The following is a 22,071-nucleotide window of genomic DNA, read 5'->3' on the forward strand; positions in this document are numbered from 1 at the left end:
GTTCTCCTGAGAGTTGTAGAGGGAAATCACTGAAAGTATTTAAAGAGGAGGAACATAAATTTTTTAAGTATCAAAGCTTTTTCTAAACTCATGGGACATAGGTGTCGTTGACTGGCCAGCATTTATTGCCCATCACTCGCCATGAGAACATTATGGTGAGCTACCTTCTGCTGCAGTCCATGTGCTGTCCGTAGATGCATAATGCTGTTAGGAAGGGAATTCCAGGATTTTTACCCAGCATCAGTGAAGGAATGGCAATATATTTCAAAGTCAGGATGGCGAGTACCTTGGAGAGGAACTTGAAGGTAATGGTGTTGCCCCTGTGTCAACTGCCCCGGTCCTACTAGATCAAAGTGGTCATGGGTTTGGAAGGTGCTGTCAAAGGATCTTTGGTGAATCACTGAATATTGTAGATAATAAACACAGGTGCTACTGAGCATCAGTAGTGGAGGCTCTCTTTTATCCTAAATGTCAAGCTTCTTGAGTGCTGTTGCACCTAGGGAGATGTTCAGATGCCAGGCAAGTAGGGAGTACTCCATCACACTGCTGACTCGTGCCTTGTAGATGATGAACAGGCTTTGGGGAGTCATGAGGTGAATTATTGCCACAGTATCCCTAGCCTCTACATTTATGTGGTGAGTTCAGATGAATTTCTGGTCAATGGTAATCCCTAGGATGTTAATAGTGGGGGATTCAGTGATGGTAATATCATTAAATGTCAAGGAGGCAAAGGTTAGATTGTCTCTTATGTCACTGCCTGGCATCTCTGTGGTGTGAATGTTACTTTCCAACTGTCAGCCCACGCCTGGATATTGTCCAGATCTTGCATTTGGACAAGACCTGCTTCAGTATTTGAGATGCAAATGGTGCTGAACATGATGCAATCATCACTGAACATCTCCACTTCTGACCTTATGATGGAGGTAAGGTCATTGATGAAGCTTTAAAGACGATTGGACTGAGGACATGAGACTGACAAACTCCTGCAGAGATATCCTGAAACTGAGATAACTGACCTCCAAAAACCATAGCCATCTTCCTGTGTGCCAGGTATGTCTCCAACCAGCAGACAGTTTGTGGCCTGATATCCATTAATTCCAGTTTTACTACGGGCATACTTGATTGAATGTGGCTGTCACTCACAATGCAACTTCTAAAAAAAAAACCATTCCATAAAAGTCACATAGTGCTGAAATTAAATAATTCAATGGGAAAAGGGCAAGGATAACCCAGATAATTAACAATAGGTTCTCTCTCATCATTAAAACAATAAATTAACAAAATTCAGGTAATTAATGTTGAATATGTATTTTGCATTTATTTACAAAATTATACACATTTTTAAAATTAACAATTTATTGACCATGAACACAACTTTCAAATAAATGTAACTAAATGCAATGCTGATAATTGTTGTAACACAGAAATCCATCCAGGTTTAACATACATTCAAACATGTGAATTAGGAGCAGTAGTCATTAGACGTCATTCAGTCCCTCTAGTCTGCTCTGCTGTTCAATAAGATGATGGCTGATCTATTTGTGTTTTGAATTTCACATTCACATCCACCCCTGATAATCGTTGATTCCCTTACCTAATGACAATTTAGTCCCCCCACCTTAAACATATCCAAAGACCCCACCTCCACAATTCCAAAGTCCAATATATATGTAAATGGTATTATAAACTTCAAACATGAATTTCTATTTGTTTTCTGTATCTCAAAATATAGTATTGAACACTCAAGGCATCTGAACATTTTATTACTGCAACATTACAGTTTGTGAGACACACTCTACAGAATAACATTTGCACAAAAAGACAAACTTCATTAAACTGCATTTTGTAGGTCATCAGATGTGTAAAATAAAATATTATTTCCAAAATTAAAATTAAATAGTTTTAAGTTGTGTATAATTCTTCCTCTTCTTTTATGTTTAAGAAATTCCCAGGTGAGTCTTTCTGTTGGAGGAGCAGGTGTTCTTTTGCAAATATACCCATGGGCATTCAGAAGCCTGCTTAAAGATTCCACCTCAGCACAATTCCCATATGGCCAATATACAGTGCCATTGTTTTGTTGTTGTAGATTATATCCTATGGCTGGGAACATCTCCAGGCATTTTCTACAAGGTGATATGGGAGTGAATTGTTGTCGTTTGCCATTTACTATATGCATTCTCCTCTGGGCTCTAGAATTACTCATCATTTGGTAAGCCTTAGAAACCACGATAGGGTGGAATTGAATAGCCTGTTGGTGATGTGCATTTGTTGTCTCTGAAGCCATACCTACTGCGAGGCTAATATCTTCATTCCACGTGCGGTAACACAATATGTCTATCATGAGTTCTCTCTGATGCCTTCCAAAGCATGAAACTGAGGCACCAAAATAATTGTCTGTTTTTTGTTTTGTAGCCAAGTTGTGGTGGAAACAGTAGCTGACAACTGATGATACGTAACTAAAGACATTCCCACATCTCCTGTCTTCTTGGGAATTTTGTTCCACAATCATTTTTTCATTTAGTTTTGACAGAGAATTTAAAACTGATTCAGCATTGTTTGTTTGTTCCAAGTCAACCACCTGAGAAAGAAAAGAAAATCTGAAATATCTTTTCCCAGTGCAGTGGTTAAACATTATCCACTATTTTCATTGAGGGCTTTGCAAGTTTATTTGAAATACATTGGAACCTCCAGTAATGCAGCAGAGAGCACTCAAAGACTAATAATGCAAATTAAGTTCCAGGCTAACATTTCTGTGTTTAGCATAACCATTGGTGAGTGGTAAATGAAATAATGTTCGCTTTAATGATTTCTGCGCCCTTAAAAATGTGGGATGTTTGCACTACAGTTGTGTAGTTATCCAGCACCACACATTATTAAATAGATTGCAAAGTAAGTTTTCAGTACTCTGCACCATTGATCTGCCTGCATCTCATCAAAGAAGAGCACTCCATCTCACTTCACATTAATGTTGATCATAGAATCCCTAGTGTGGAAGCACGTCATTTGTCCCATCGAGTCCACACGACCCTCTGAAGATCCTTCCATCCAGACACAACCACCTACACTATCCCTGTAACCCTGCAGTTCCCATGGCTAATCCATCTAGCTTGCATATCCCTGGACACAATAGGCAATTGAGCATGGCCAATCCACCTAACTTGCACATCTTTGGACTATGGGAGGAAACCAGGGCACCCAGAGGAAACCAACACAGACACGGGGACAATGTGCAAACTCCACACAGACAGTCGCCCAAGGTTGGAATCAAATGCAGGTCCCTGGCGCTGTGAGGCAGTCGTGCTTACCACTGAGCCACTGTGCCGCCCTAATGTTGTATTTCCATTTTCTAGAGATCGACCTTAAAATCTCTCTAACAACATTTTTACTCTGGCGACATTTTGCATTATAGGAACTGGATTGAAAACATCAAATTTAAGCTGTGCAAACATTTATCTAATTAGTCAGGTTTGGAATTGAATTTACCTTTTAGAGTTAAAAGGCCAGTGGATGATGTTACAGTGCTATATATAAGAATCAATACTCAACTTGGTTGTAAGCAGAATAGAGCATAAACAAGTTAAACTAATCACTTAGATATCTTTTTTAACAACAGGTAATTTTGGAAATATATCATTTGTTTGTCACAAAACCAGTAACATGCATATCAGTACAGGTTTTGCCATTAAAACATTCCTAATGCCCTTCACAAGTGAAAATCATGCTAAGCCGTGATGGGAGAGATAAGGAGGGATGCGACTGAAAGGTTGGTCAAAATCCTGGAGTTTAAAAAAGGTTTTTAAAGCTGAAGGGAGAAATAAAGAAGGTTTAGTTGGTGCCTTCCAGGTAATAAAGGTGAGGCAGCTGATGACTTTGCCACCAGTGGTGGGGTGAATGGAAAGAAAATGCACAGAAGACCAATAGGGACCGGAGACGGTGGGAGGCAATAAGGGCACAATAGACAGAAATGCAGGAAGTCAAGTTCTCATTGAACTTGAAGCCAAGGTTAAGAATTTTTAAAAGTTATGTGCTGGAGGAATTGGGAATCCAGAGTAAGGACATGAGTAATGCATGAATGGAACTTAAAGTAGGGAAGAAGATTCGCAATTAAGATTTGGACATGTTGGACTTTTTGATGAGTCAAGGATTGAAAGCAGATATGGAGGATGAAAGCAGAAAGGAGATGACAAAAATGTGGATAAGAGTTAGAAATTGGCAGTCTTGATGGCGTGAAGTTTAATGCTGTACTCTGGATGAAGCAAAATGCTAAATTTTTGCACACAGTCTGTTTCAGAAAAAAATAATTAGTCAGAGGGATGGGGCTGGAGTCAATGAAAAAGGAAACAGAACTTACGGTATCTGCAAAAATTAAACACTTTGGTCTTTCCAAGGATGAGTTAACGGAAGCTGTGACTAATTTATGTTTTGATGGAAATCCAAGGACACTGAGATGCTTTTGAGATTGAAAAAGGTCATGGAATGTCCAGTTGAATGGCACCAGCATCCACGTGATAGATTAGAGTGGTGCTGGAAAAGCACAGCAGGTCAGGCAGCATTCGAGAAGCAGGAAAATCGATGTTTATGGCAAAAGCCCTTTATCAGGAATAGAGGCAGGATGCCTGCAGAGTGGGGAGATAAATGAGAGGGGGGTGGGGAGAAGGTAGCATAGAGTACAATAGGTGAATGGGGGTGGGGATGGAGGTGATAGGTCAGAGAGGAGGGTGGGAGAAGGTAGCAAAGAGTACAATGGGTGAATGGGGGTGGGGATGAATGTGATAGGTCAGAGAGGAGGGTGGAGTGGATAGGTGGAAAGAAAGATAGGCAGGTAGGACAGGTTATGAGGGCGGTGCTGAGCTGGAAGGTTAGAGCTGGGGTGAGGTGGGGGAAGGGGAAATGAGGAAACTGGTGAAATCCACATTGATGCCCTGGGGTTGAAATTTTCCGAGGTGGAAGATGAGGCGTTTTTTCTCCAGGCGTCACGTGGTGAGGGAGTGGCGGTGGAGGAGGCCCAGGACCTGCATGTCCTCAGCAGAGTGGGAGGGGGAGTTGAAATGTTGCGCCACTGGGCGATGAAGTTGATTGGTGCGGGTGTCCCGGAGATGTTCCCTAAAGCGCTCTGCTAGGAGGCATCCAGTCTCCCCAATGTAGAGGAGACCGCATCGGGAGCAATGGATACAATAAATGATGTTGGTGGATGTTCAGGTAAAACTTTGATGGGATGTGGAAGGCTCCTTTGGGGCCTTGCATGGAGGTGAGGGAGGAGTTGTGGGCGCAGATTTTGCAATTCCTGCGGTGGCAGGGGAGGGTGCCAGGAAGGGAGGGTGGGTTGTTGGGGGGCATGGACCTGACCAGGTAGGCACGGAGGGAACGATCTTTGCAGAAAGCAGAAATAGGTGGGGAGGAAATATATCCCTGGTGGTGGAGTCTTTTTGGAGGTGACGGAAATGTCGTCGGATGATGAGGTTTATGCGAAGGTTGGTAGGATGGAAAGTGAGCACCGGGGGGTTCTGTCCTTGTTACGGTTGGAGGGATGTGGATTGAGGGTGGAGGGGTGGGATGTGGACGAGATGCGTTGGAGGGCATCTTTAACCACGTGGGAAGGGAAATTGTGATCTCTAAAGAAGGGACCATCTGGTGTGTTCTGTGGTGGAACTGGTCCTGCTGGGAGCAGAAACGGTGAAGGCGGAGGAATTGGGAATATGGGATAGCACTTTTGCAGGAGGTAGGGTGGGAAGAGGTGTAATCCTGGTAGCTGTGGGACTCGATGGGTTTGAAAAAAATTTGACAGTGTCCAGTCGGTCATCATTAATGGAGAAGGAGAGGTCCAGGAAGGGGAGGGAGGTGTCAGAGATGGTCCAGGTAAATTTAAGGTCGGGGTGGAATGTGTTGGTGAAGTTGATGAATTGCTCAACCTCCTCGTGGGAGCACGAGGTGGCGCCAATGCAGTCATCAATGTAGTGAAGGAAGAGGTGGGGTGTGGTGCCGGTATAACTATGGAAGATGGACTGTTCTATGTAGCCAACAAAGTGATGGGCATTGCTGGGGCCCATGGCTACCCCTTTGGTCTGGAGGAAGTTGGAGGATTCGAAGGAGAAATTGTTGAGGGTGAGGACCAGTTCAGCCAAACGAATGAGAGTGTCAGTGGAAGGGTACTGTTGGGGACGTCGGGAGAGGAAGAAACAGAGGGCTTGGAGGCCCTGGTCATGGCGGATTGAGGTATAGAGGGATTGGATATCCATGGTGAAGATGAGGCGTTGGGGGCCGGGGAAACGGAAGTCTTGGAGGAGGTGGAGGGCGTGGGTGGTGTCTCGAACATATGTGGGGAGTTCCTGGACTAGGGGAGATAGGACAGTGTCAAGGTAAGTGGAAATGAGTTTGGTGGAGCAGGAACAGGCTGAGACAATGGGTCAGCCGGGGTGGTCAGGCTTGTGCACCTTGGGAAGGAGGTAGAATCGGGCGGTGCAGGGTTCTCGGACTATGAGATTGGAAGCTGTGGGTGGGAGCTCTCCTGAGGTGATGAGGTTCTGTATGGTCTGTGAGGTGATGGTTTGGTGATGGGGGGGGGTGGTGTCATGGTCGCATCTATGTCTAACACTATCTTTGGGTGTGTCGCAGTGATGAGGAAGAGTAGGAGCTAAAGGATGAATGCTTGTGACATTTTGATGGACTGGAAGGAAATGCATTCCTGGAAGTATGCAGGCTGAGCTTGGATACTGTAAGGTACTTTCATTTTTGGTGTTTTTTTATTTAAATAAATTATTTCATGTTGTTCATTCCCAGGACGCTTTAGGGTTTAATATGTCAAGGTACACTTTAACTGTTATTGTTGTTTAACTATTAACTAAAACAAAGGACATATGATGTGTGTGCTTGCACATTGCATTGTACCAAAGACAGTTTTGAAGTAAGATGTAGAAAAATGGAGGCAGGATGAAAACAAGTTTGCATCTGTCATTTTGAAATAAAAGCTTGTTACTAGACGTCCTTTTTATTATTTACCCTGCTAGAGCTAATTAGTATTGACAATATTTGTGAAAGATAAAGATTCTAAGCATAGAAAAGCCGACCATTGCCTGAAATTGTTGCTTAATTTACGTATTAAAAAATTAGTATCACAGGATGTTATTTACACAACAAATTCTGAGCAATTACATTTCTCACTAACTATGAATAAAATGTAAAAGCTCACCAGCCCAATTCAATTTATGCACTCTATTCAGTAAATCATTGTTCATTCCTCATATATCACATTAGGCTTAGTGTTTGGGTTAAAAAATGCTCCTTATGTATCCAGACATTTTCTTCTGCTGCTCTGAGTTACTGGTGCTGATCTACTGATATGAACAAATATTTGTTGCCATGCAGAGGAAGAGTAGTGTGAAGAAAATGCTCACCCACCTAACATCCCAGCAAAGCAAACAAAAACGTGTGAAGAACATTTGCAACATTTATTTAAAAATTTAAAAACCAATGAAACAATGGGACCAGTTACTTTGTAATTGCTCTGGGGCACATTAGTTTTACTGGTTGATGTCACTTCTACTCACTATTTCAAGCAGAATTGTGTAAGGTGGTCGCGTTGGAAGATGTGTTTTGTACTGTTCAAACACATCAGGAACTTTGTTCGACCAAGATTCCATTGATTCTTCAAATATGTCTCGTGGTTCAAAAGAAGGATCGTTAATATGACATAGAAACAGAACCGTATGCAGTATCTGTAAAAAAAAAAGAATTGTTAATTTCAACAATGACAATCAACTCTCTAGGATGAGGCTGGATCACAAAACTGTACCTTACTCCCACAGTAAGGGAATGTTAATGGAAATTGTGTTCAAAAAAACTGCCCAACTCTAAGGTGAAAAATACAAATTTCACCCCAGTACTTTATTAAATTTTATAAAATGTATAGATAGCTGCAATATATTAACACTTACATTGTTATAATGGAAATTCTGTCTAACAATTATTACACCAAGATCAATGAAAATAACCGAATAAAATCTATTGCTTTGGTTTACATTTGCACAATTTTATGATAATTAGACTATTCATTTGGAAGAAGTACAGAAAGTGAGGGTGAAAGTAATTTTTCAGTGCTGATTAATCTCATATATATCACATAGTACTAATTAACACAGGCTTATCCTAAACTTTATTACCATAAAAATAAATAAAACCAAAACCTCTTTAATGTATTTAGTTCCTCTTTCCCTGGACAGTTCCTTGGTTCCTACAGCATGCTGGATGAATTTCACAGATATCATTATAAATTGCATTGCACTTTTCAGAGGCATCTGCGTCCCAAAGTAGTTTTTTTCCATAAATGTGTTACATTCAATTCTGGTGAAACAGAAAACAAGGAAATCTGCATCATTCAACAGGAAATAGTTCAATTTGTGGAACAATTCTATAAAGGAATACACTGAAAACATGGCAATCATTTGTGGATTATCACTTTTTGTCTCATGCTTCACCCTTCATGGTGAGCATCAGCATGAGTAAGCAATATGGAGCACATTGATTGTAGATAAATTTTAGAAGCTGGGGTTGCTTCCTTGTTCAGGAGAAGATTAAAGTGAAATTTAATAGTGGTGTTCGAAAGTTGAAGGGGTATAGTCAGAATAAATGGTGAGAAACTGCTCCTGTTGGTAGAAGAATAGAGAACCAGAAGGCATTGACTTAAGGAAATTGGCAAAAGAAGCAACTTTAGGAAAATCTTTTTATGCAATAGTATCTGAAATGCATTACCTATGACAACCTGATGGAGACAAATTCAACAATGGCTTTCAAAAGTGAATTGAACAATCATCTGAAGAGAAAAGATTAATTGCAGGGCCATGGGAAAAATATCAGGAACTGGACCCAGTGAGATGCCCTTCCAGAGAGCTGGCACAGACAGCATGGACCAAATGGCCTCCTTTTGTGCTGGAACTTTTCTAGGATATTTGTCATGACAAATCAGGTTCAAAACAGAATAAAACTACCCTTGTTTTATCTTTGGTATGTTATTTAAATAAAACAGAGAACTGAAAGAAATCTCAAGGCTATAATGTCATTTAGGGTAAAGAAGGCAATAATAAGCTACATAAGATTTTATTTCATCAGAATTCCATGGTTGCAAAAATTTTCCATTATTGTCTTCAGACTCTCGGATTAAAATGAGTGATTGCTGAGGAAGCCGAACCTATTAAAATAAATTATTACAGCTTCAAATCAGAAAGAGCAACCCAAGCACAACATAGAAGATTGTCAAAGATGTATTAAGATGATAAAAATCCCTGGTTAGGGATAGTCAACATGGATTTGTGCATGGGAATTCATGTCTGACAAATGATTAAGAATTTTTTGAAGAGGTAACCGAGAGGGAGGATGAGGGTAGGGGCATGTTGTATATATGGACTTTGGTAATGCCTTTGACAAGGCTAGTCATGAAGGTTGGATGTGTGGGATCCCGGGAAAGCTAGCTAATTTGATTCAAAATTGGCTTGATGGTAGGAAGCAGAGGGTAATGGTAGAAAGTTGTTTCTTGGACTGAAGGCCTGTGACTAGTGGTCTGCCACAGGGACCAGTGCTGGGACCTTTGTTATCTGATATTTACATAAATGATCTAGAAATGAATGTACAAGACATGATGAGTAAATTTGAGAGGATACAAAATTAGGAGGTATCATTGATAGTGAGGAAGGTTTCAAATATTACAGAGGGATCTTGATCAGATGGGAAAGGGGGTTGAGGATTGGCAAATGCAATCAATACAGACAAGTGCGAGGGTTCGAAACTGTATAAGTAGGACTTATACAGTAAATGGTAACATCCTGAGGAGTGTTGTGGAATAGAGGGACCTAGGATTACAAGCACTAGTTCATTGAAAGTGGCATCACAGGTAGACAGTGTGGTGAAGAAGTATTTGGCATGCTGGCCTTCACTGGTCAGGCATTGAGTAAAGAAATTGGGATGTTATGTTATAGTTGTGTAAGTTGTTGGTGAGGTCACACTTGGAGTATTGTGTATAGTTTTGGCCACACTGTTATAGGAAAGACATGGTTAAAACTACAAAGATTTACAAGGATGTTGCCAGGACTAGTAGACCTGAGTTATAGGGAGAGGTTGACCAGGATAGGACTTTATATCTTGGAACATAGGAGACTGAGGTGTGACCTTATCGAAGTGAATAAAATCATGAGGGGCATAGTTAGGATGAATTCCCAGGGGTAGGGAATTGAAGACCAAAGGTCATATGTTTAAGGTGAGAGGGAAAGATTTAAGGAGGGCCCGAGGGGCAACTTCTTCACACAGCGTAGTACATATATGGAATGGGCTGTCAGAGAAAGTGGTTGAGGCAGGTACAATAGCAACATTTAAAAAACATTTGGAAAGGTACATGAATGGGAAGCATGTAGAGGGATATGGACCAAATGCAGGCACCATGGACCAGTGTGGGCTGAAGGGCCTGTTTCCATGCTGTATTACTCTATGACTCTAAGTGGAAAAGGCAATAACAGCAGCCTGTTTTAAAGGAGGACTGCCTTTATCACCAGTAAGGAAGAGGCAACCTACTTCAATGGCATGGTACTTTGCTGATATAATGATATGCTTTGAACTAAAATTGCATAAACACATCAGGTTTAGTAAGCTCGACAGCTCAATTTTGCATTCCCACTTAAAATATTAATCATCACACTGTATCACTGTTTAAGTCTCAGGTTTAAAATTATTGCAGATTTATTTCTTTACATTAGAAATTGAAAATCCAGAACTCAAACAATCAAACATATATAAACAGTGAACCATCTTACCGTCTCTCTTCAGGTAACACTGGAACTAGGGAAATAAAACGGACTGTATTAGTTCTTAGTGTTCCATTAGTTTATGGTGAGTAACTTCTACCAACTTATAAGATGCATTTAAATTAGATATTGATCTAATAATTGGTACTGATTAAGTTTTAATCATTAATGCACAGGCCATTCAGGACAAAAGAAATTTTTAAAAAAATCCTCCATGTTGGATTTGAAATTCATAAAAGTTATTTCTTAATCCAAGATTAGCTCATGTTAAAATACCACACTCCTGCCTATCTTCAAGGGAAAAAGCTTCCTCTGACTTTCTGTCACTGATGCCCAATATTAAACTCTCACGTATGTGGAGCAATCTATAACTGTTTGTCCGTGTCACTCTGTGACCTGCTAAAGCAGGTGGTGATCAAGAGAGCTATTGGAGTGGATAATGGTAGTGTTTCAACTCAGCATGGAATCGACTAAATGGGTAGGTAATTCCTGGTCATTCATGTGATGAGAAAACATCAGAATCTCTACAATCATTATTCACAGTTCCAGAGTGTAAACATTCACATAAATGTGCAATGTATTTGCATTTTTTAAGGCATGGTATGGGACGTTCTGTGATTGTGCTCATGTGTATCAGCAAGATATTAGCTTAAGTTTAGTTGTTTCTAAAGTTCTTGTGCAAAAGTATAGTATTTGAATTTTATGATAACAATGCACAATAATGTGGAACCTTTAACACAGAAAACATTCCAAACTGTTTTACAGAATAGTGTGCAAATATCAAATTGGAAGGAGAAATTAAGTGGTACAAGAAAAAGACCTGGTCAAAACATGGGTTTTAAGTAGTGTCTTAGCGGAGAAGGGATAAAGGGGAAACATTGCCAGAAATGGACCTAGGTGGCTTACAGAACACACACCAATACCAGTGTAAAGACAGGAAACAATGAACAAGAGATCAGAATCAAAGGATCAGAGAATATAAAGGTGTTGGAGAAGGTTACATAGATAGACCGGAGTGAGACTAAGGAGGGAATTAACTCAATGATAAAAATGTTATGTTAATTTTAATTATTGTAATTCAGCAAGGATAGAGATGATGGTGAGAAGGTCTTGCTGAAGAACAGAATACAAGAAATAGAGCTTTCAATGAACTTTTTCTATTCTGGTTTCAAAGTACTGTATATCTGGCTAAACACTGGAGAATGGCTGGATAGCTTATCTCCTGCCAAAGTGGTCCCAGTTTACCATTTTAACAAACTATACATAAAAGTATATTAAGACAACCATACCTTTATTTGCAGAAAGGTAACATCCATTGATGTAACTGACTCGCTCATGGTACATGTGGCAGTTTTCCCGCTTACAGTTACCATTTGAATTCTCTTGATCACATAAGAAATACCTCCTCAGGGTCTGTAAACGCACAATAATTTATTATTTCACACTAGTCTTCTCCAAGAAACAAATGAAATTACTAATAATGACTAATTTCATGATTAATAGAAACTTTGTGCTGCACAGTTCTATGTTCTATCTCTAATTACCTCTGGGAAGATTACCTCTAAAAATCTATGGAGACGAAGGAAGCACATGGTGAGGTTAGTGCAGGAGAGAGAGAGAGAGAGAGAACCTGCACAGTTACTGCCTTTGCTGTTTGAATTCATGTATCGCTGGACATCAGAGTGCATCTGGGAAAATTAACAAACAGTGAAATTCACAACTAATCTTGGAGGAACTGTTGGGTGAAGTTCACAGCACAGAATCAGTTAAGTTAATTGTTGTTTTAAGTCTATCCAAGAGAAAGGCTGTATTAGTGAGTACAGTGGATTCTTTCTTGATTATATGGTTTTGGAGATAAGTCACCTAAATAAACTTAAAACATAAGCCATAGCTATTAATTTAACCTGTGGCAGTGTTTGTAGAGGAATAAGACAGTGTTATTTTCTGGGTCCGTAGATTGTGAAGGTGCAAAAAATGGCCTTTGCAGTGATATGTACTTCTTGTCAGATGTGGGAGTTGAAAGAGAGTTTAAGGATTACTGCAGATTATATCTGCCATAAATGCTGTTGGATGCAAATCTTATCAGATCGAGTAGATTGGTTGGAGAGACAGATAGAAGCGATGAGGAATTTGCAACAGCAACAGTATGTGATGGATGGCAGGTATAGGAAGGGGGGAAAGCTTCAGATACAGTCACATAGATGGGTTAACTCCAGGAAGGGTGAGAGAGGTTGGCACCTAGGGCAGGAGTCTTTTATGGATATACCCATTTCAAACAGGTATGCTGTTTTGGAAAATGTAGGGGGTGATGGATTATCAGGGGAACATAGCACGAACATCCAAGTTTCTGGTATTGAGACTGGCTCTAATGCAATGAGGGGTACGTCGGCTTCCAAGAGATCAATTGTGTTAGGGGATTCTGTAGTCAGAGGTACAGACAGACGTTTCTGTGGCCAGCAGAGAAAAAGCAGAATGGTGTGTTGCCTCCCTGGTGCCAGGATCAAGGATGTCTCAGAGAGGGTGCAGAATGTTCTCACGGGGGAGAGGGGCCAGCAGGAGGTCATTGTCCACATTGGAACCAACGACATTGGAAGGGAAAAGGTTGAGACTCTGAAGGGAGATTACAGAGTTAGGCAGAAATTTAAAAAGGAGGTCCTCAAGAATATTAATATCTGGATTATTCCCAGTGCTACGAGCTAGTGAGGGCAGGAATAGGAGGATAGAGCAGATGATTGCATGGCTGAGGAGCTGGTGTATGGGAGAAGGATTCACATTTTTGGATCATTGAAATCTCTTTCAGGGTAGAAGTGACCTGTACAAGAAGGACAGATTGCACCTAAATTGGAAGGCAACTAATATACTGGCAGGGAAATTTGCTAGAACTGTTTGGGAAGATTTAAACTAATAAGGTGGGGGGGGGGGTGGTGGGACCCAGGGAGATAGTGAGGAAAGAGATCGATCTGAGACGGGTACAGCTGAGAACAGAAGTGAGTCAAACAGTCAGGGCAGGCGGGGACAAGGTAGGACTAATAAATTAAACAGCATTTATTTCAATGCAAGGGGCCTAACAGGGAAGGCAAATGAACTCAGGGCATGGTTGGGAACATGGGACTGGGATATCATAGCAATTGCAGAAACATGGCTCAGGGATGGGCAGGACTGCAGCTTAATGTTCCAGGAAGGATAGAAAGGGAGGCAAGAGAGGAGGGGGAGTGGCATTTTTGATAAGGGATAACATTACAGCTGTGCTAAGGGAGGATATTCCCAGAAATTCATCCAGGGAAGTTATTTGGGTGGAACTGAGAAATAAGAAAGGGATGATCACCTTATTGGGATTGTATTATAGACACCCCCAATAGTCAGAGGGAAATTGAGAAACAAACTTGTAAGGAGATCTCAGCTATCTGTAAGATTAATATGTTGGTTATGGTAGGGGATTTTTAACTTTCCAAACATCGAGTGGGACTGCCATAGTGTTAAAGGTTTAGATGGAGGGGAATTTCTTAAGTGTGTACAAGATAATTTTCTGATTCAGTATGTAGATGTACCTACTAGAGAAGGTGCAAAACTTGGCCTACTCTTGGGAAATAAGGCAGGGCAGGTGACTGAGGTGTCAGTAGGAGAACACTTTGGGGCCAGCGACCATAATTCTATTTGTTTTAAAATAGTGATGGAAAAGGATAGACCAGATCTAAAAGTTGAAGTTCTAAATTGGAGAAAGGCCAATTTTGATGGTATTAGGCAAGAAATTTCGAAAGCTGATTGGAGGCAGATGTTCGCAGGTAAAGGGATGGCTGGAAAATGGGAAGCCTTCAGAAATGAGATAACAAGAATCCAGAGAAAGTATATTCCTGTCAGGGTGAAAGGGAAGGCTGGTAGGTATAGGGAATGCTGGATGACTAAAGAAATTGAGGGTTTGGTTAAGAAAAAGAAGGAAGCATATGTCAGGTATAGACAGGATAGATCGAGTGAATCCTTAGAAGAGTATAAAGAAAGTAGAAGTATACTTAAGAGGGAAATCAGATGGTCAAAACGGGGACATGAGATAGTTTTGGCAAATAGAATTAAGAGAATTCAAAGGGTTTTTACAAATATATTAAGGACAAAAGGGTAACTAGGGAGAGAATAGGGCCCCTCAAAGATCAGCAAGGTGGCCTTTGTGTGGAGCCACAGAAAATGGGGAAATACTAAATGAATATTTTGCATCAGTATTTACTGTGGAATTGGATACGGAATATATAGACTGTAGGGAAATAGATGGTGACATCTTGCAAAATGTCCAGATTACAGAGGAGTAAGTGCTGGATGTCTTGAAACGGTTAAAATTGGATAAATCCCCAGGACCTGATCAGGTGTACCAAGAACTCTGTGGGAAGCTAGAGAAGTGATTGCTGGACCTCTTGCTGAGATATTTGTGAGCCTGACCTCGGTGGTGGGCAAGTTGTTGGAGGGAATCCTGAGGGACAGGATGTATATGTATTTGGAAAGGCAAGGACTGATTCGGGATAGTCAACATGGCTTTGTGCGTGGGAAGTCATGTCTCACAAACTTGATTGAGTTTTTTGAAGAAGTAACAAAGAAGATTGATGAGGGCAGAGCAGTAGATGTGATCTATATGGACTTCAGTAACGCATTCGACAAGGTTCCCCATGGGAGACTGATTAGCAAGGTTAGATCTCATGGAATACAGGGAGAACTAGCCATTTGGATACAGAACTGGCTCAAAGGTAGAAGACAGAGGATGGTGATGGAGGGTTGTTTTTCAAACTGGAGACCTGTGACCAGTGGAGTGCCACAAGGATCGGTGCTGGGCCCTCTACTTTTTGTCATTAACATAAATGATTTGGATGTGAGCATAAGCGGTACAGTTAGTAATTTTGCAGATGACACCAAAATTGGAGGTGTAGTGGACAGCGAAGAGGGTTACCTCAGATTACAACAGGATCTGGATCAGATGGGCCAATGGGCTGAGAAGTGGCAGATGGAGCTTAATTCAGATAAATGCGAGGTGCTGCATTTTGGGAAAGCAAATCTTAGCAGGACTTATACACTTATTAGTAAGGTCCTAGGGAGTGTTGCTGAACAAAGAGACCTTGGAGTGCAGGTTCATAGCACCTTCAAAGTGGAGTTGCAGGTAGATAGGATAGTGAAGAAGGTGTTTGGTATGCTTTCCTTTATTGGTCAGTGTATTGAATACAGGAGTTGGGAGGTCATGTTGCAGCTGTACAGGACATTGCTTAGGCCACTGCTGGAATATTGTGTGCAATTCTGGTCTCCTTCCTATCGAAAGGATATTGTGAAACTTGAAAGGATTCAGAAAAGATTTACAAGGATGTTGCCGGGGTTGGAGGATTTGAGCTGTAGGGAGAGGTTGAATAGGCTAGGGCTGTTTTCCCTGGAGCGTCGGAGGCTGAGGGGTGACCTTATAGAGGTATACAAAATTATGAGGGGCATGGATAGGATAAATAGACAAAGTCTTTTCCCTGGGGTGGGGGTGTCCGGAACTAGATGGCAGAGGTTTAGGGTGGAAGGGGAAAGATATAAAAGAGACCTAAGGGGCAACTTTTTCATGCAGAGGGTGGTGCATGTATGGAATGAGGTGCCAGGGGAGGTGGTGGAGGCTAGTACAATTGCAACATTTAAGAGGCATTTGGATGGGTATATGAATAGGAAGGAGAAAGTGAGGTCTGCGGATGCTGGAGATCAGAGCTGAAAATGTGTTGCTGGCATAAGGGCTTATGCCCGAAACGTCGATTCTCCTGTTCCCTAGATGCTGCCTGACCTGCTGCGCTTTTCCAGCAACACATCTGAATAGGAAGGGTTTGGAGGGATATTGCACAGGTGCTGGCAGGTGGGACTAGATTGGGTTGGGATATCTGGTCGGCGTGGACGGGTTGGACCGAAGGGTCTGTTTCCATGCTGTACATCTCTATGACTCAATGACTCTATGTGGTATAGGTACACCCATCATGCTGTGAGGGATGGAGCTGATGGTTTTTGAGCCACCAACAGTAAATGAATGGTAACAATTAGTCATACTCTGTTCTCCAAAGTATTATACTTCATCTCTTTCGATTTTGCAATGTCATTACATTATTTGCAAACAGATCCTACCAAAATCCTAGAGAATATTCTCAAGCGGTCTTGGTAAGAAAAAGGAGAAAATAAAGATTTGGTTACATCATCAGAGATAAAATGGTTTCACTTTACTATAATATTAATATATGCTGTTATAGAATGGAGGGATACAGATTCATGACGAGAATTCCTGCAGTGCTACAGTTTGGATTTCAGCCATCACTAGTAGGTGCATTAGACAATTGAGAAGTCAGTCAAGGGGTGTTCATAAACTACTGACTGGTAAAGGAATAATGTTATGATGTGATATAATTACAGGCCCCTAACATTTAAAAAGAAATGCAAACTTCTTTTCAATCAAAAGAATTATGCACAATATTTCATGTTTTTAGACAAAACTAACTACTGTACAAATTACAGAACTAATTAAACAAAGCAAATATGGCTGACCTAACAATGTGGTTTATAATTATTTACAGTACGTATGCATTCAGGTTTACTTCTTACCACCTGAAGAATTCTCTTATAAGAAATTGCAAGTTACTTTTTCTGCAGGGACCACATCTGCAGGTTGATGTGGCACAGTCCTCTGGAGAATTTCCCTCAACTTCAGCTGCTATTACAGGTAAAATTTTCATTTCCTCTCTCTTAACTGTGGAGGCCCTGTTCCTTGTTCTCATTACATTTCTAATACTTCCAAACTAATCTGCAGGATACTTTCTTCAGCAATAAGACATTGTGAGCCTTAATGTAGATTCTCCCACTAGCTTCAAAAATAGGAAATATTTCAACTTTTGTTTCGTCATAAGTTCCAAATGTGATTAAGTGTCAACAGCGTTCCAGACAGCCGATGACAAAGTCCGTGACTTACTCGAATTACAATGCAGTTCCAGTTAACTGGTATTTATTTCATATAAATGTATCAGTGAACTGAAAACCACACAAGGTCCAAACTGCAATAAAAGTGCTTTCCCAGCAAACACACAGATAAATTGAAACCAGAAAGCCTTCCTAAGCAAACACAGAATGTTGGGGAAACTCAGGTGGCCTGACAGTTTCTGTGGAGAGAGAGAAACTGAGTTAATGTTTCAAGACCAGTATGACTTTTCGAAACTGAAGGTGTTTGGAAATGTTTCTTTTCATACTTTTGACAAGGTGGTTGTATGAAGGAGCAGCACTCTGAAAGCCAGTGCTTCCAAATAAACCTGTTGGACTATAACCTGGTGTTGTGTGATTTTTAACTTCCAATAGGAAGGAGACCAGAAAGAATCCCTACAGTGTGGAAATAGGCTATTTGGCCCAACAAGTCCACACCGACCTGCTGAAGAGTATCCCACTCAGACCCATTCCCGACCCAATTACTTAACATTTTCCCTGACCAATGCACCTAAACTACATATCTCTGAGGGAGTGAAGGGTCAGCCTTACCAGTGTGGAGTTGCAGATAGACGAGATCAGATGGAAGACTTTCTTTTCCAAAGAATCTTAGTGCATTAGATTATATTTTTAAACAGCAATTGATTACACTTTCATCATTATAATCTTCAAAACATAGGTTCAAATGGTCAATAAATTGTTTAAAATAGTAACAAGACCATGCCATACCTCTTGATTCAAATGTTTTTGGGGGCAGTCGCTATTTGTGCACCTCTTTTGTTTATGCCACACAAGGCAGACATCTGCTGATAACTTACAGCTATCTCTATGTAGAAACCGGCACTGTTGCTGTCAAAACAATTTATGATGCTTATGAATTAACCATTAAAACAGTACCAATAAGGAAATCTACCATATATGTGCTAGACAGGAAATTGTATGGAACAAATTTTATAAACTTTAATCACATTTATTTTTTCAGTTTCCAAAATCAGCAGGCAATCTTTTTGCCTTGTACACATTAATTGCCTTGTATGCACTGAATAAATATTATTATTGAATAATAAAGTACAGAAATGAAGAAATATATAGAATAACAAACAACTTTTAAGTTACTAAGCAGATAGATTATTTAAATTCATGGAAGTACATGGTTAATTAATTCCAATCACTGAACTTTCAAATTCTAGAAAATATTTAAACAGATGAATGATTAGGAGTTGAAATGCATTGGTCAAAGGTGTGCCAAATAAATATTCAATAGTCACCTTCAATTGGATGAATGTTTGAAGGAGGAAAAAAGGGTTCATGTAAATTGAAAGGAATTTAACACGCTAGTAACAGAAGTTATGGAATCACAGAATAGTACATTAGAGAAGGAGGCTATATACCTCTAAGTCTGTAGTGGTTCTTTAAAGGGCTCCAGTAAGCTGGATGGCTGGTTTGCAATGCAGAGAGAAGTCAACGGTGCTGGTTCAATTCCCATACAGGTTGAGCTTACTTTAAAGGTCTTGTCTTCTCAACATTGTCCCCTTACCTGTGGTGTAGGGACCTTCAGGTTAAACTCACCCCCCAACATCCCTTTGTAAAGAGAGTGCGGGACTCTAAGAACTTTAAACAAAGGGCAGCTTCAGACCCATGTTATGTGGTTAACTACTTAAACCCTTTCATAAAGTACGGTAAGCTTCTGCAATTGTAAAACACTAATTTAAAGATCATTTCTACCATAATGTAACATCATCACAAAGTAATGCAGTGATCCACCACTGTCTTTTTGAAGGATGAAATGTGATCTCGTAGCATTTCCATTATAATGAAAACAAAATGTTAATAATCAAGTATTTGCTTCTGGTCCATGCAAGTTTCAATATATAGAATAAATAATATGGTTATTTATATTGACAAAGAACTGAATTATACTTACTCCTTCGCACTGACTTTGGTATTGAAAGAAAAAACAGTCAATGTCTTCTGGTTGGTAATCATTTCTCTGGAGTAAAAATGTCACATAATCATTGTGAGAAATACCAAAAATATCTTAGTCCACAGGCTTTACACTTCTTGAAAGCTCTCTCAGATTTCACTGCTAGCTGGCTCATCAATTTTGTGTCATTCTCCCAGGTTTATTGTTATATTTAAAAGGCATTACCAGGTCTCACTAACATTGGAACCATTGTTAATTTACACAGGAAAAATTATATTGGAATTGCAGGAAAATCCAACATTCCTCCATTTTCATCGCCAATTGCAAAGCAGTAAAACAAAGGAAGAAGGGAATTTTGCCAGAGTTGTATATATCCCTGATTTCACCACATACTGCACTCGGTGTTGGGTGCCATGCCTGTCAGTTCGCTCGGTTAGCTGGATGGTTGGTTTGTGATGCAGGAAGATGAAGTTTCGCACAAAGGTCCCACCTTCTCTACCTGGCGTGAGGTGTGGTGACCTTCAGGTTAAACTCAGTCATTGCTCTCTAATGAGAGAGCAGCTGTTTGGTCCCCTGAGACTATGGCAACTTTATTTACCATATCTGCGGGATACAGAACCATGGGGGGCATACTGCACGACTCACCAGAATATTGCCAGGCTGTTAGACGATGAGGAACGAGGCAGCTCTTTCCTCAAACATAAATCTCTAGTGGGAAATCACATCACTGAATATCCACCCCTTTCTTAGAAACTTGCAGGGCTTGGGTTTTTGCTGTTTCATTCATTAATGAATAGCAATTATTGTTTATGATGGTGCCAAAGTGAAACCTTACCTCTGCCATTTTGTTTCAAATAGACTGTCTTCGAAGGGCTCTCTTGAGGTCAATGCCCCCAGTCCTGAAGAAGGGTTATACCCCTAACCTTGACTTCTCCACCTCCTGATGCTGCCTGGCTTGCTGTGTTCCTCCAGCCTCCTGTTTGTCAATCTTCGCTTCAACTGTCAAAAGAAGAAAAATATTAACTCCACATTCATTCGGCTGACGCTAACAAGAGGTAACGACTTCACATATTCATATTAAAAAAATCCTCAAACGCTACAACGTTTCATAAAGTTGCCACTATAATTTCAACAAGAGATCCCCCGATAAGTAACTGTCGCTTCGCCGAGACTGGGGGTTTTGTTGTGACTCTAAAACAGAGACATGAACACAGAATGAGCAATACAAAAAATAATTTGAAAACGACCCTAAAATTCCAAATCATTTCAATCACAAAGAGCCAAGTTTTAAAATTAAGTTAATAACCAGAATCATCATTAACCTGCACAGTGATAGTCCTGCTGAAGAATAATATGTACAAAAACGAAACCTTTTCTCTTTTATTGCAACATAAACAGAGCCGTCAGAACAAGGAAAACGAAACTCTAAAACGTCCCGCCTCTAGCGACGCCAGTCAGAAACCACAAAAGGGGCGGGGAGAGACAAATAGAAACTGGCTCTGATGGCAGAATTACCGCCTTTTGAAATTAATGTGTTACGCTTCTCTCCGAGTAAATCATTTCACTTGAACAAAATACAACGTCTTAGAAATAAATTGATGCCAACTTGCGTTCGACAAAGTCACAGTTGGCAGCAGATTGACACGGCAGGGGAACAGATGAACTGTGCAAATACCAATACAGTATCTTCACTGTGAGAGTTTGTGTTGCCATTGTCATTTCTGCAGCCTGGAGGAAGTCGTAGAGGGGATGCGTCGGCAAGTCTCCTGAGAACAAACAGGGACGGAATGGAATAGTTCAACTGTCTGAATTCCAACGAGGATAACATGAAAATCAAGTTCATTCAGAAGAACTTCCTTAAATCCAGCATGGAGTTGAGGGGGAGGGGGATTCAAGGCTTAGTTTTAGGGAGTGAAACTGACTTGGTTAAAAGGGATTTCAGTTGAGGGGCACTTTGGTGGAAGTGATCATAATTTAGTTAGAATTACGGTACTTAGGGCAAAGATGAAAAACGGGAGGAATAGAAGTTGTCAATCAGGAAAGAGCTAGTTTTACTAAAATGTAGGTGAACCAGAAACTACGCTCGGTAAATCAGTGCCAGATCAGTGGGAGGTAATCAAGGAGAACACCAGGAGAGGTCAGAGCAATTCTGAGCGCTTAAAGAACATGGAAGGGCTCATAGCCAGAACTCCCCGAGTGTCACTGAGATTGACAGAGAGAATTAAGCAGAAAACAGAACCCGAAAGTTACTAACAAATGCTGGGGACCCAATATTACAGGAAACCTCTGTATTAAAAGTGGAGGGGTGAAAAAGAGTAGAGGGACGTTTACCAGTCTGTTGCCTGGATTGGAGTGTTTTAAGCTGTAAGGAGAGGTTCGACAAACTTGGATTGTATTTGCTAGGATGTC

At 40.6% G+C, this 22,071-nt stretch overlaps 1 protein-coding gene across 2 annotated transcripts; it reads right to left on the reverse strand.

The window, feature by feature from the left end:
- Positions 1-1,292: 1,292 nt before the first annotated feature.
- LOC122562198 (uncharacterized) lies at positions 1,293-21,086 on the reverse strand. 2 transcript variants are annotated; one of them, XM_043714868.2, is made up of 9 exons: positions 20,985-21,086; positions 20,498-20,661; positions 19,663-19,728; positions 18,468-18,587; positions 12,074-12,197; positions 10,794-10,818; positions 8,181-8,337; positions 7,545-7,712; positions 1,293-2,578 (listed from the first exon to the last, which is right to left on the reverse strand). In XM_043714868.2, exons 2-9 carry the CDS (start codon positions 20,504-20,506, stop codon positions 1,832-1,834), a joined length of 1,416 nt encoding a protein of 471 aa, XP_043570803.2. In that variant the 5' UTR covers positions 20,507-20,661; positions 20,985-21,086; the 3' UTR covers positions 1,293-1,831. The 2 variants fall into 2 exon arrangements, with proteins under 2 accessions (XP_043570803.2, XP_043570804.2); XM_043714869.2 differs by lacking the exons at positions 20,498-20,661; positions 20,985-21,086 and adding an exon at positions 19,130-19,275.
- Between the last annotated feature and the right edge of the window lie 985 nt (positions 21,087-22,071).

This window comes from Chiloscyllium plagiosum, unplaced genomic scaffold (assembly GCF_037043375.1).
Source record: "Chiloscyllium plagiosum isolate Xiang-an unplaced genomic scaffold, Cpla_swu_hap1 HiC_scaffold_25, whole genome shotgun sequence".
Lineage (NCBI taxonomy): Eukaryota > Metazoa > Chordata > Chondrichthyes > Orectolobiformes > Hemiscylliidae > Chiloscyllium > Chiloscyllium plagiosum.